This window comes from Ictalurus punctatus, chromosome 3 (assembly GCF_001660625.3).
Source record: "Ictalurus punctatus breed USDA103 chromosome 3, Coco_2.0, whole genome shotgun sequence".
In the NCBI taxonomy this organism is placed as follows: domain Eukaryota; kingdom Metazoa; phylum Chordata; class Actinopteri; order Siluriformes; family Ictaluridae; genus Ictalurus; species Ictalurus punctatus.
Window position 1 is genome coordinate 28,593,177 of NC_030418.2, and position 14,140 is coordinate 28,607,316.

Consider the following 14,140-nt stretch of genomic DNA (forward strand, 5'->3'; position numbering starts at 1 on the left):
TGGGCCCAATATGAACCCTTTGCAATTTGTTAGTGAATTGGCTTGCAAAGCAAATACCTACCTACACTGATGATGAAACACATTAAATATATTTATACTGAAATATTTATAATGCCTTTAACAATTCTAGTTCTAATTTATTATTTGATGATGTATTTTCATTATTCCTGTGAGAAGTTAGCAGTTGTGTAGTACATTGATATCACAGAGGGACATTTCTAAGGCAGTTACAATGCAGTTTAACATTTAAAAGGAGAAAAAAATATATAAAAAATCTAAAAAATAATTGATAACAGTCAGGTTTGGCTGTTAGCACTTAAAAAGGGCAAGAAAGTCTTTTCATAATCCAGCAGCATTCAATAACATATTAATGAGAAATCTAACATATAAGGAGTGCCAGGAAAAAGCCTTTGCAAGGCTACCGTTTGCCAGTGAGAATGTAGACAAAGGCCTTTTGGAATAATGTGCTCTGGACAGATGAATTAAAGATATAGTTGTTTGGCCACAGTAAGAGCAGTAATGTCTGGTGCAGACTAAAGACAGAGAACACCTCATACCAACTGTGAAGCACGGTGGTGGAAATGTTTTGGTTTGGGGTTGCTTTGCTGCCTCAGGGACTGGACAGCTTACATTTATTGATTCAACTATGAATTCTGCATCATATCAAAGAGTGCTTGAAGATAATGTGAGGCCATTTGTCCAAAAGTTGAAGTTGAACCGAAAGTGGACCTTTCAACAGGATAATGATCTTAAGCACACTAGCAAATCCACCAAAGAATGGCTCAAAAAGAAGAAATGGGTGGTTATGGAATGGCCGAGTCAAAGCCCGGATTTGAACCCAACTGTAATGTTGTGGGGGATCTGAAATGGGTAGTACATGCAAGAAAACATCAAACATCTGGCAACTGAAAGAATATTAAATGAAAAAGTGGTCAAAAGTTCCAGCAAGCCTGGTGGACAATTATGCAAACCATCTACAAGAACTTATTTCTGCTAAAGGGGGCAAAACTAGCTTCTGAGGCCAAGGATGTACTTATGATTGAAATGATGATTGAAAAAGCTAATTTTCCTTGAGGTTTTGTTCAACTTCATTAATAGGCACTGTTTCAAAGATGATCAAATGTTTGCTTGTCCAAATATGTAAAAAATAAAAATAAAAATAATAAATAATAAAAAAGCGCCAACAATTTCCTTGGGGTGTACTTATTTTTTTACACATGACTGTATATAATATAAACTAGATGTGAAAAATTTTGGAAGACATTTTGCTAAAAAGTGTTAATTTCCCCATATATATGGATACTTTTGGGATACCCTGTTGAATAAGACTCATTTTCAGAGACTTTTGCTTTCCCCCTCTCAATCAATCAAATAAATAAACAACACAAGTTAATAGAAATAACCCATAATACTACTGCTCGCGTGCTCGTTGGTCGTCATGGAAACAGTCATACTTCTGTACTCAATAGAATATCAGATAAGTGCGGCGCTATAGACAGATCATACAGATCAGATCATACAGTATGTGCGCTATAAGTACTGTTTGTAAAAAAATAAAACAAACAAACAAACAAACAAATAAATCCATAGGGGGAGTGCGGGAGAGGAAGAGCAGTGTACATGTGCAGCCATTAAAGTTATTTTGAACTAACTGGACACACGCGCGCGCGCGCGCGCAAGCACACACACACAAGCACACAAGCACACACACACACACACACACACACACAGCTGTCGGGAACCATGACACAAGATGACCGATACAGTGGTCGTCGAGGGACAAGTGAGACTCCGAGAAGGGAGAAAGGTTTCTCTAAACTATTAAACACCTCATTTTGGAGTGGAATTAGTTGCTGTTTTTGTTGTGTGAGTGAGTGTTCCTGGCCAAGGTGAGAGTTACACTGTCTTTCTGTCTCCACAGTGGAAGAACAGATGGGTGGTCCTGAGAAAACCGTCTCCAGTAGCAGGTAGGCTAACGGCACACGTTAAAAAACAGTGTGTGTGTGTGTGTGTGTGTGTGTGTGTGTGTCAGTCAAGCGTTAGCAAATGAACACGTGGCTCTTAAAAAAAGAATTAAGAAACTAAGCGGCTTGAAACCAAAGATTATGTAACTCATCGCTGGAGAAGTATTTATACTCCGTTTACTCCTGACTGGTATTTTCACCATCCTAGTGACGTCAGACCGCCGCTGTGGCAGCAGCACGCGCAACTGAAAGCACGCGCAAGACTGTAACAAATCGAGGCACGCGCGACGGGTCGAGCTTCAAATGAACGTCTAACTAAAGAGAAATTCATAATATATTAATTAGTCGGTAAAACTAATATTATATGATGTAACATTAGTGTAGGGTTTGTACTGGCACTACTGGGCTGTTTTATACTATTAAATTATCAACAATGTGAGGAGTATTACTGTCACTTCAGCCCTACAGTATTTGAATTAGATTAATATTAGTTACATAAACAGCTGTATTCCTGGTGTATCTCTAGGATTTTAATCCTGTCCAAATCATATCAGTCGTATATTTTTTTTTATGGACTATGTATTCCTGCGTCTGGAAAAGCCAATAGATAAGGAATAACACATGATGGACAGTTCAATTAGATTACTTTCCTATAACAGCATGGCCCAAAGAGTGTTATTCCTCTTCTACCCCAGCAATGATTATAATTTATTAATGAATTCCAGGTCACACTTTTTCACCATTTATAGTTGCATTTAATGTTATGCAATGGTCTACCAGCTATAAAGAGTTGTTCTTTCGCCAGCCTTTTTTTGAATTCTCTCACTTGAAGTTAATTAGACCCCCCAAAAAGCACGTTGTCTTGTTACAGAGAAACTGGAAAATGCAAAGTGCTCTGAACCCGAAGACCTTACTGACTGTTACAAAGCTCTGACACTGGAGACTCCTTCTATAAATGTTACATAAACATCCCCTAACAGAAAACTTCACCATATCAGCAGTTATATGGTTTTCTTTGTTTAAATAAGAGCACATTTTCATCAGTTTTTATTAGCCCCCAGTAAGGGAGTGAATTTGCACTTTCATTCAGCAGTTTCATTCAGTTGCTTGTGTTTAACGCGTGGGTGTGAACACAAAATATTTGCTGAAAATTGGACCATTCAACACGCTGAAAAAAATGTCCCGGTGTGAACAGGCCTTTAGAATACGTGGCGCATCTGCCATACAAGGCTCTGTGTATATGAGCTGTCACTATAGGAACAATAACAGATTAGAATGAGTGCATTAATATAACCCTCATGTGTATGTAACAGCTGCTGTTGTTATGAACATTTTCCCACCCCTTTAGCTTTCAGAACTGAAGAGCACTGTGGTGTTACCCCAGGTAATATAAATCCCATAAAAATCAACATCCTGACAAAGATTCATCTCAGTTCTGCTTTAAAATATTCTATTTTAGCACCACATAAGTAAGCTATATTTTCTATCATCTCCTGCAAAAACTATAACAAAGCTGAATATTGGATGAATTTAAAACATAGAACAGATATACACAGATCAGCCATAACATTAAAACCACCTACCTAATATTGTGTAGGTCCCCCTTGTGCTGCCAAAAACAGCTCTGACCCATCGAGGCATGGACTCAACAAGAGCTCTGAGGGTGTGCTGTGGTATCTGGCTCCAAGACGTTAACAGCAGATCCTTTAAGTCCTGTAAGTTGCGAGGTGGGGCCTTTATGGATCGGATTAGTTTTTCCAGCTCATCCCACAGCTGCTCGATCGGATTGAGATCTGGGGATTTTGGAGGCTAAGTCAACACCTTGATGTTCATCAACATCAAGCATGTTCCTCAAACCATTCCTGAAGAATTTTTGCAGTGTGGCAGGGCATTATCCTTCTGAAAGAGGCCTCTGTCATTAGGGAATACCGTTTCCATGGAGGGGTGTACTTGGTCTGCAACAATGTTTAGTTAGGTTGTACATTCAAGTCAAAGTACCTTTCACATGAATACCAGGACCCAAGGTTTCCCAGCAGGACATTACCTAGAGCATCACACTGCCGCCGCCACCTTGCCTTCTTCCCATAATGCATCCTGGTGCCATCTCCAAAGTGACGCACATGCATCCGGCCGTACACATGATGCAAAAGAAAACATGATTCATCAGACCAGGCCACCGTCTTCCATTGCTCCATGGTCCAGTTTTGATGCTCACATGCCCATTGTAGGCACTTTCGGCAGTGGACAGGGGTCAGCATGGGCCCTTAAATTACTGCCATTTTTGAGATGCTCTAACCCAGTCGTATAGCCATCACAATTTGGCCCTTGTCAGAGTTGATCAGATCCTTATGCTTACCCATTGTTCCTGCTTCCAACACATAAACTTAAAGAACTGACTGTTTAATTGCTGCCTAATTTATCCCACCCCTTGACATGTGCCATTGTAATGAGATAGTCAATGTTTTTCAATTCGCCTGTCAGTGGTTTTTATGTTATGGCTAGGGCTGCAACTAACGATTATTTTCATAATCGATTAGTTTGCCGATTATTATTATTATTATTATTATTATTATTATTATTATTATTATTATTATTATTATTATTATTATTATCATTATTATCATCAATTAATCGATTAATCGGGTGGGGCAGGGCAAACCTTCAAGTACCATTTTTTCGTTTATTTAAAATTAAATCAACAAACTGAGTGTTACAAATATAAACTTCAGACTAAAACTTTACACAACTGTTTGTCTAATTATGTAAGACTGAAAAGAACCCAGTACACACAGACACACACCAGCATATATATTATACATTCAGTTTAATTCAGTGCCATAAAAAAATGCATAAATACACACACACACACACACACACACACACACACACACACACACACATACATATACATACACATATATATATATATATATATATATATATATATATATATATATTTACACACACACACATACATACATATTTGAGATTATATTAATTTTATAAAGTCCACATACTAGACGGTAGTGTACAGTGCATAGTGTAATTGTGCAGTACTTCATTTGGGACACAACTTTACCATTTACTCTCCGAAGCATGTTTTCTGAACAGAAGTAACGTAATAAGTAAATCTCCCCCGTGCCGCACGCAGACCAACTATTCGATAATGAGATTCATTGACAATGATTTTCATAATCTATTATTATCGATTTTATCGATTAGTTGTTGCAGCTCTAGTTACGGCTGATCAGTGTATATAATAATGTTCAAAACAACCAGTTTGTATTAAAATTAGATGTAGGTAGTGTGCATTTATATGGTTGCTTTTAGTAACAAACGTGTACATTGTGAAGACACTCCCATCTCTGTGATTTTTACAGAGATCGCTTTTCTAGTGTTAATCAATAATAATTACTACAGAAGTCCTCTAGTAACATGACTTAACAGACATACAGTGGGGGAAACAAGTATTGAACGCATCAACATTGTTTTCGGTAAATATATTTCCAATGAGACTATTCACATGAAATTTTCTCCAGACTTTGGTATTAACTAAAGAAATCCACATACATAAATGAAGATATGTGTAATAAAGTGGAATGACACAGGAAAAACATATTCAACACGCTAACTCAAATTTATTTAATACTTAGTGGAGAAGTCTTTGTTTGTAATGACAGCTACAAGACGCTTCCTGTATGAAGAAATTAATGGGCCGCAGTATTCAGGTGTAATTTTGGCCCATTCTTATAAACATATTGTCTTTAAATCTTGTTCAATTGGATTCGAGTCAGGTGATTGACTGGCCCATTTTAACACCTTGATTTTTTTTTTCTCTGAAACCAATTAAGAGTTTCCTTTGCTGTATGCATTGGATCGTTGTCCTGCTGGAAGGTCCATCCATGTCTCATCTTCATCATCCTGGTGGATGGCAGCAGATTCTTCTCACGAATCTCCCGGTAAAGGGCTCCATTCATAGTTCCTTCAATTATATGAAGTCTGCCAGTACCATGCGATGAAAAACCACCCACACCATGATGCTTCCACCTCCAGACTTCACTGTTGGTATAGTGTTTTTAGAGTGATGTGCAGTGCCATTTCTTCTCCAAACATGGTGTGTAGTATGACAGCCAAAAAGTTAAAATTTGCTCTTGTCTGACCAGATTACACTCTTCCAGTATTTCATAAGCTTGTCCAATTGAGTTGAAGCAAACTTTAAACGAGCTTCGACATGCCTTTTCTTTAGTAATGGAGTCTTGCAGGGTGAGCGTAAGCAGTGGAGTGCACTGCCTAATGTTTTCATTGTGACGATGGTACCTGCTGCCTCCAAGTGTTTCTGGAGCTCTTCCCGAGTGGTCCTTGGCTCTTGGGCTACTCTTCTGACTACTCTTCTGAGCCCCTGGACAGAAATCTTGCTTGGAGCTCCTCTGTGTGGCTGATTGATGATGGAGTGATGTTGCTTCCACTTGTGGATAATGGCCCCAGTGATGCTTACTGGAGGATTCAGAAGTTTTGAAATACATCTGTATCGATACCATCGATATGTTTTGCAACAATAAGGTTGTGAAGGTCTTGGGAGAGCTCTTTGCTTTTAGCCATCATGAGATGTTTCTTGTTTGACACCTTGGTAACGAAAAGCCTATTTCAGACCATCAATTTACTAACCCAACTGATATTAATTTGCACAGATAGGAGGTATAATTACTTACGGATTTCAACTCATTCCTTGCCTTACCTTGCCTTGGAGAATTGCTTTTTTTAGCATGTTCAATACTTTTTCCTGTGTCATTCCACTCTATTACACATAACTTTATTTACAGACTTTAATGTTGTGAATTCTTTAGATTTCCGGGTTTATTGTGAATAGCCTCATTGGAAATATATATACTGAAAAAAATGTTGACGCATTCAATACTTATTTCCCCCACTATATGTATGAATATCTTATTCTCTCTGAATAGTACATTTCTCTGTCAGTTTGTATGTCTGAAGTTAATAGTGCACTATTGTGGGAGTTCTGGCAAAGTGGAGCATAGGGGATAATATCTAGTGCACTTTTGAAAGCACACACCTGTCAAAACTATCCCCTATCCACTTTCAATAGTGCAATGCCTAATAGCCATGTCAGAATGCATATTGGAGAATATCCAGTGCATTAATGAAATCCTATAATGAGCCCAATATGAAGCCTTTGATATTTGTTAGTGAATTGGCTTCGTAGTTGCTGTAGATGTCCGAATATTGAAACAATTTGCATAAAATACCTACAAAGATACTATACTAAGATACTAAGATAAGATACTATACATAAAATACCTAGCTACACTGATGATGAATCACATGAAATATATTTATATTGAAATATTTATAATGCCTTTAACAATTCTAGTTCTAATTTATTGCTTGATGATGTATTTTCATTATTCCTGTGAGAAGTTAGCAGTTGTGTAGTGCATTGATATCACAGAGGGACATTTCTAGGGCAGTTACAATGACATTTAAAGGAGAAAAGGAGAAAAAAAATCTTTAAAATAGATTATAACAGTCAGGATTTGCTGTTAGCACCTACAAAGGGCAAGAAATTATTTTCGCTGTCATCATTATCCAGCAGCATTCAATATCATATTAATGAGAAATCCAACACATAAGGAGTGGAGACTAGCAACTACATAGCAGCTACAGAGACATAGCAACTACCTGAGTTGGACGCAAAAGTCCCAGGATGCAATGCAGCTACACGACACAGTTGAGCTTAGTTATGGCAGAGACTCAGTTCTGCTAGTTAGTGATCTATGAAGCATATGGAGTTGATGGTGGTATTAGCATGAAAGTTGACGCTTTGGAAGCTGATCTGTTTGAACAGAGAGTACAGATGAAGACTAAAGCGCCGCTGCATCTCTCCCTTTAGGTAGACTTGAAGCAAGGGCTAAATCTTATCACCATGTTCGTAGTTGAACAGTATTGTGAGTAATAGTGAAAACTGTTAATCATTACTTCCTGTTGCTGCCAGTCTCAGCTTTAACACTACCCCCAATAGCCCATGAGGTTTTGGATACTTATTGTACACTTATCTGGAATCGAACTTCAGAATCTTCACCTCTGATTGGCTCCTTCATCCACGGATGACCACAAAGAGACACCATGTTGCAATGGGGAAAAAACAGACAACTGAACATTTCAGAGCAAGAAATGGATGGGTATAAACACCATGTATTTAAAAGCGCTTCCAGATTTTTATTTGTGGAAAACAAGGGACCCAAACGTATTTGTTGATGATCCATGGGAGAAGTCTGTGGTTGTTTATAGTGTCGGTCAAATGGCCTCTTCCTGCACAAGTAGGCGGCTCCTGGCCATTTTTAATGGCAGAATACCAGAATCTCTAGTTATAGCTTGAAGTCTACAAAAGTTTTGGGGTTTGGTCAGAGGCTGACATGTAATGAGACAGTCAGTCTCCAGCTGTTGCAATAAATCACTCTCTCTCTCTCTGAGGTGATTCATGTGGCAGCTGCTAGTATGTCTGTTCATGCTGAAGTATAACTGCAAACACACACAGTAAATATAGACCATCAGCCCAACGTTATAGTGATGTCTCATTGGTTTCACTTTAATTGCATGCTGGCCTCCACAAGACATTTGTGTAGGAGTGGATAATTATAGACTAACACTACAGGTGCTAACAAGCTCACAGTACTGTACCAACAAGTGCTGGCAGAGCGTTCTGAAGGCATCATATGATTTTTTTCATTTTTATTTATTAAAATTTATTTATTTTTTGCCAATTTTTAAAATCTTGCATTTGATAGTTTCATAAACTGTTTTCCAGTAAAGGAGGATGGATTCTTTTTTCTTTTCTTTTTTTTTTTTGGTAAGATTCCTTCTTATGAGCAAGCCAGAGATGACAGTAACAAGGGGAAAAAAAACAAGTTTTTTTCTTGCTGTTGTCATGTTTGCTTTGCTCATTAGATGTAAAAGTCTAGATGCAAAAGAAAGAAAGGTACTAAATTGTGCCAAAAGAAGTCTAGATAGCGACAACTTGTTAAAAGCACTTTATAAATAAATAAGGTGTGAATGAAATTGAAACTTAAATGACAGTCTGTCTGTATCGCTATATTATTAGCATTTCACTACATCACTGCATAACAGTAATTTATTATAGCGGTAAATCATTTCTGTAGGATTTGCATATTTTACATTGTATAGCCTATTGATTAATTATGTGTGTGTGTGTGTGTGTTTGTCAGACTGTCTGTGTGTGCTGGTCTACAAGGAGCGCAGTAAAGGCCAGCGGGAGAAGAGTCAGCTCACTCTGGGTGATATCTGTGGCCTGGAGCTCCTGCAGAGTTTTGAAGGCATGAACTACGCCCTTACCCTGCTCTGCCTCACGCAGTCCCTTACACTTGGCTTCGACAGCAGGGAAAACCTCCTGGCCTGGGATGCACGCATCCGGTACAGCCTCGGGGAAGGTGAGAAACCTCTGCACTGATATATATTAAATATTCATATAAAGTCGCTCTCTTCATTAAGACACACCACAGTATTCCAAAATGATTCCAAAACTCTTTTTACGAGCCATGCCTTGAAGGAATACTTATTTTTCTTCTTCAGTTTTTTGCTAATTACTGGTAACAATTCTTTAATGATCTCAAAGTTCTGCATCGCATGAGATGCATGCTAAAATGGAAGTGGGGTTTGGTGGTAAGCTATCATAACACAAGCTTCTGACCCTGCACCCTCATGTACGCTCCTTTCTAAAAGAACACATGTTCACACACAAAGATGGAGTACATAGCAAACATCATTTGTGGTTGAGAGGTCTATATTAAGTCACTCCACCGAATGCCAGTCAGGTTGTGTGTGACAAGAACGAACTCTTGAAGTTTAAATATGGTCTGCTGATCTGCCAGCAATCCTGTAAGTTTCTCCAGAACTGAACCATGGGCATTAATATTGACTTGTACCCCTTTGCTGTTATAATAACCTCCACTCTTCTGGGAAGGCTTTCCACTAGATTTTGAAGCATGGTTGTGGGGATTTGTGCTCATTCAGCCACAAGACCATTAGTGAGGTCAGGCACTGATGTTGTGTGAGGAGGTCTGGTGCATAGTTGCCATTCCAGTTCACCCCAAATGTGTTCAGTGGGGTTTAGGGCTCTGTGCAGGACTTTTGATTTCTTCAACTCCAACATTGGCAAACCATGTCTTCTTCAGAGCCTCTTACTTCCAGTGAAGGGAAATGGTAATACTACAGCATTCAAAGACATTCTAGATAAGCCGAGTGTGAGGGACTGCGTGAGGCAGATCAGGGTAAGAGCATAGTTCTTTATATGCGTTGCTTCCCACAAAGAAGGAAGCACACAATTATCTAGAATTGTGTATTTGTATGCTGTAGTATTCTAGATAATGGGGAAGAGACACATATGGCTGTGATGGTCCGATGTACACATATTTTTGGCCATGTAGTGTAGAGTGCCTTATTTAGGAGACCACATTGAAACAGCCATCTTCAAATAGCATTATGTATGGAATAATACACCCCGGGGCATACTAATATAGGAAAATAATCAATGGCCTATTGATGTGATGCAGCCTGATGCAAATGTTTATTGTTACCACCCTACAGTGGTTTAAAAGTGTTTAATTCCTCTTAAACCTCAGCAGTTTGCCAATAGATACTTTTTTGATCAGTTATAGAATGATACGTCATACATTTTGTACCGTTATAGCTACATTTAATGTTGTGGAACATCCACAAAACAGTGTTACACTATAACAGCTGTACACAGTAGTTCCCATACCAGCCTTACAAAGAAAGTGAAAGCACAAACTTCTCTCCTGAAGTCTTTCCTGGAAGAATTTCCTATATTAAATTATATAAGTGGGGGGCATGGTGGTTAGCACATTTGTCTTGCACCTCCGGGGTTGGGGGTTCGATTCTCACCTACACCCTGTGTGCGCAGAGCTTGCATGCTCTCCCTGTGGTTCAGGGGTTTCAAACCCAAGTCCAAAGACATGCGTTGTAGGTTGATTGGTATTCCCAAATTATCCATGGTATGTGAGTGTGCCCTGTGATGGGTTGGCACCCTGTTCAGGGTGTCCCCTGCATTGTGCCCTGAGTTTGGTGGAATAGGCTCGATGGGTGGATGGAAATTATATAAACTTTTCTTTGTTAAATAACACATTTTATCTGTTCTGTTTATTATTAGGCCTGGATGATATGGAGCTGTCCTTTACCATAGAAAAGATAACCGACTCAAAGCATTCATATAACCTTGGAGATCTGCCACTATAGAAAATTAATCAACATGTTCTAACCAGTCAGAATTGAGAATTCAGCAGCACTGTGGTATAAGCAGCAGTATGACATAAATTGTTCTCAGTGAAGCCAAACTCATAACTCTCATGATGATCATCCATTTTGCAACCGGATATTGTGGTAATATCGTAAGCTGTAATAAATGATTATAATAATTATTGTGACACAGAAATGTAACAACAGCACATGCCTAAGGCACATCACAGATAATGAGTGTTTCTATCCTGCTCTGTTGCGTCCTCAATTTCCACATCTTTCCCTTTGTTTATATGTTTGTGTACGTGTGCCATGCTGACAGAGCGATAATAGATTGCATTCAGTGAAGCGCGGTGAATTTTCCCCATGATGCTTGAACGCTCTCATCACTCTCCTTCCCTCTGCTGTGCTCCCTCACTGTATGACGGCTTGCTAACTCGCCTTACATTGAGCCTGATTAATGAGTCAGTCAGCATAGAGGACTTCTGTTTCCCTCTCTCTCTCTCTTGCTCTCTCTCTCTCTCTCTCTCTGTCTTTCTCTCTGTGTGGAATGACAGACAACAAAATCCTCATCAGGAAATAAGCTTCATCATTGACTGCTGATAATGGCACTTTAAAACATCAAAGTTATTGATTATACTTTTTTGAGTAATCATCCCTATTGTTATGAACACATCCACACACCCTGTTCACTCCTCACTTGCTTACTTATCATTTCAATAGATGCTTTATTATTCCTTTTTTGAAGGTAACTCATTAGACTTTCATGCATCTAGCTAGCGCAGCACATTACTTTATCAGTCTGTTTACTTTAGTAGATTTAAATGAATATCACAGTGCCATTTATGCAAATGCTTTAAATGTCGGCATTGCGGGTTGAATAAACATTGCTCCGGCACGCAGTTCCCATTTGTGCAGAGGGTTTTTCTTTTAATGAGATTAGCTATTAGCGTAGTTCAAAAAGGCAACATTTAAGAAATTAACTCCTGTAAACATGAAATAGCGTCATACTTGGTAGACTTCTGCAGCATATTAAAATGTCATCTCTCCTGATACGTACAAAGACTTAAAAGTGAGGATTGATTAATTAATCATCTTTGTGTAGGATTGGTACAGAGCTGGTACTGTAATATAGCTGTACAGTAAGATCAGAATGAGATGGTACTCAGTTCTACGACATTGTCATTGGGGACACATTGAAATATTGCCACTTGTGTTTCGTTTGGGAAGAAGCTGCCTAGTAAGATGGTCAGCATTCATCTGCATTATTGTGATCTAACCAATTCAGGTGGCTGAATAAGGGAAGCTGCCTTTTTAGATTTCCTTTTTTTGGTGAGGGGGGATTAGAAGTGTCAAAAGCTCATAAATCTGTTCACCAGTTTTTATAAATGTTATAAAAAAAATAAATAAAAAAACCCCTGCCCTGCTAGACAGAAATGTTGCTTTAGAGAAATTTGGCCACCAAAATGCATTATTTTTATTTGTTTGATGACAAAATACAATACATCTCAGTGTTCTTGAAAAAGGCAAACAGTATTGTAGGAGTCATCTTATTAGGAGTAGTAAGTGGCAGTTATAATGTAAAAAAAAACTCAGCGAAAAGAGAAAAGTCCATAGAAAGGATGCATCTTTAGGATAACCATTTAGCAATTCCTTGCATCGTGTGTTTCTTCACAACATTATCTTTGTAGTCTATGTTTTGTGCCACACAGGATAACGTTGCCACGTCACAGCTCCAGGATTTCCAGTGCAATCCTTAGATTGGATTACTCTTTGTGTGGAGTTTCACATGTTTTTTCCTCTGGGTTCTCCGGTTTCCTCCCACCTCCTAAAAATGTGCCAGAAGGTGGATTGACTAAACTGAATTGCGAATGAGTGTGTGAATGAGTGTGATCATGTTATCCTGTGATGGACTGGCATCCAATCCAAAGTATATTCCTGCTTCATACCCAGTGTTCCTGGGATAGGCTCCGGGTCCACCAAGACTCTGACAAAGATAAAGCACTTACTAAAAATGTATGAAAGAATCAAACGGGCTCCTTATACTTTGACACAAACATGCTACTCCTGTCAACAGACATATATAAATGATAATGTTAATTATTTCATAAATTACCATAAAAGGTAAGCAAGTAACTTAAAATGTACTATCTATGTAACATATGTCTATTAAAAGGGGAACTATTTCTCTTTCTAGGATAACTTAAACGTAAATGCTAAACTACTGTACTAGCTCAAACTGAAAGGTTGTTTCTTTTTCAGTCCACAGGTTCAGTGTAAACGTCCAGCCGGGCACTAAGCTGGAGAGCGGTGCAGCCTCACTGCATCTGTGTAATAACCTGCTCGTTATAGCCAGAGACATCCCTCCAGCAGTTATTGCGCACTGGAGATTGACTGACCTGCGACGTTATGGAGCAGTGCCTAATGGATTTATCTTCGAGGGAGGGACACGATGCGGCTATTGTGAGTCTCTTTTTGGGTTTTATGTACAAATGGCAGTGCTGTAGTACTGCTAGTGCTGTTCGTGCTTACAGCACAGGTTCCCAACCCTGTGCCTGGAGTACTTCCTGTCCTGTATATTTTACAGTCCCTTCAGGATTCAGCGATATTGCAATTGCAGAAATTATCGGAAAATCAAACAAACTCCACGATATTCGGAGCTTGCTATTTTTTCACAAATACAGCAGATTTTTCCTCAGATTTTGGCCAAGACGCATCATGTGACATCATCTGAGCACACATTCAGCCAAAGCTCTCTTCGATTCACGTGTGTCGAATATGAGTACAGCTAAAAGGTCTCATTTACCAACATCATCACTGTGAAAGACCGTGCAAAACAGTTTCATGCAATTGTAATTTCACCAATTCTTTTTTTTTTTTTTACACAA

At 38.7% G+C, this 14,140-nt stretch overlaps 1 protein-coding gene across 1 annotated transcript in view; it reads left to right on the forward strand.

The window, feature by feature from the left end:
- Nucleotides 1-1,704: 1,704 nt before the first annotated feature.
- dok7b (docking protein 7b) overlaps nt 1,705-14,140 on the forward strand; it is a 51,649-nt gene continuing 39,213 nt past the window's right edge. Inside the window, exons 1-4 of the mRNA XM_017464691.3 lie at nt 1,705-1,807; nt 1,922-1,967; nt 9,206-9,427; nt 13,515-13,715. Of these exons, the coding sequence (XP_017320180.1) occupies nt 1,754-1,807; nt 1,922-1,967; nt 9,206-9,427; nt 13,515-13,715 (523 nt within the window). The 5' untranslated portion in view covers nt 1,705-1,753. The remainder of the gene's footprint in view (nt 1,808-1,921; nt 1,968-9,205; nt 9,428-13,514; nt 13,716-14,140) is intronic.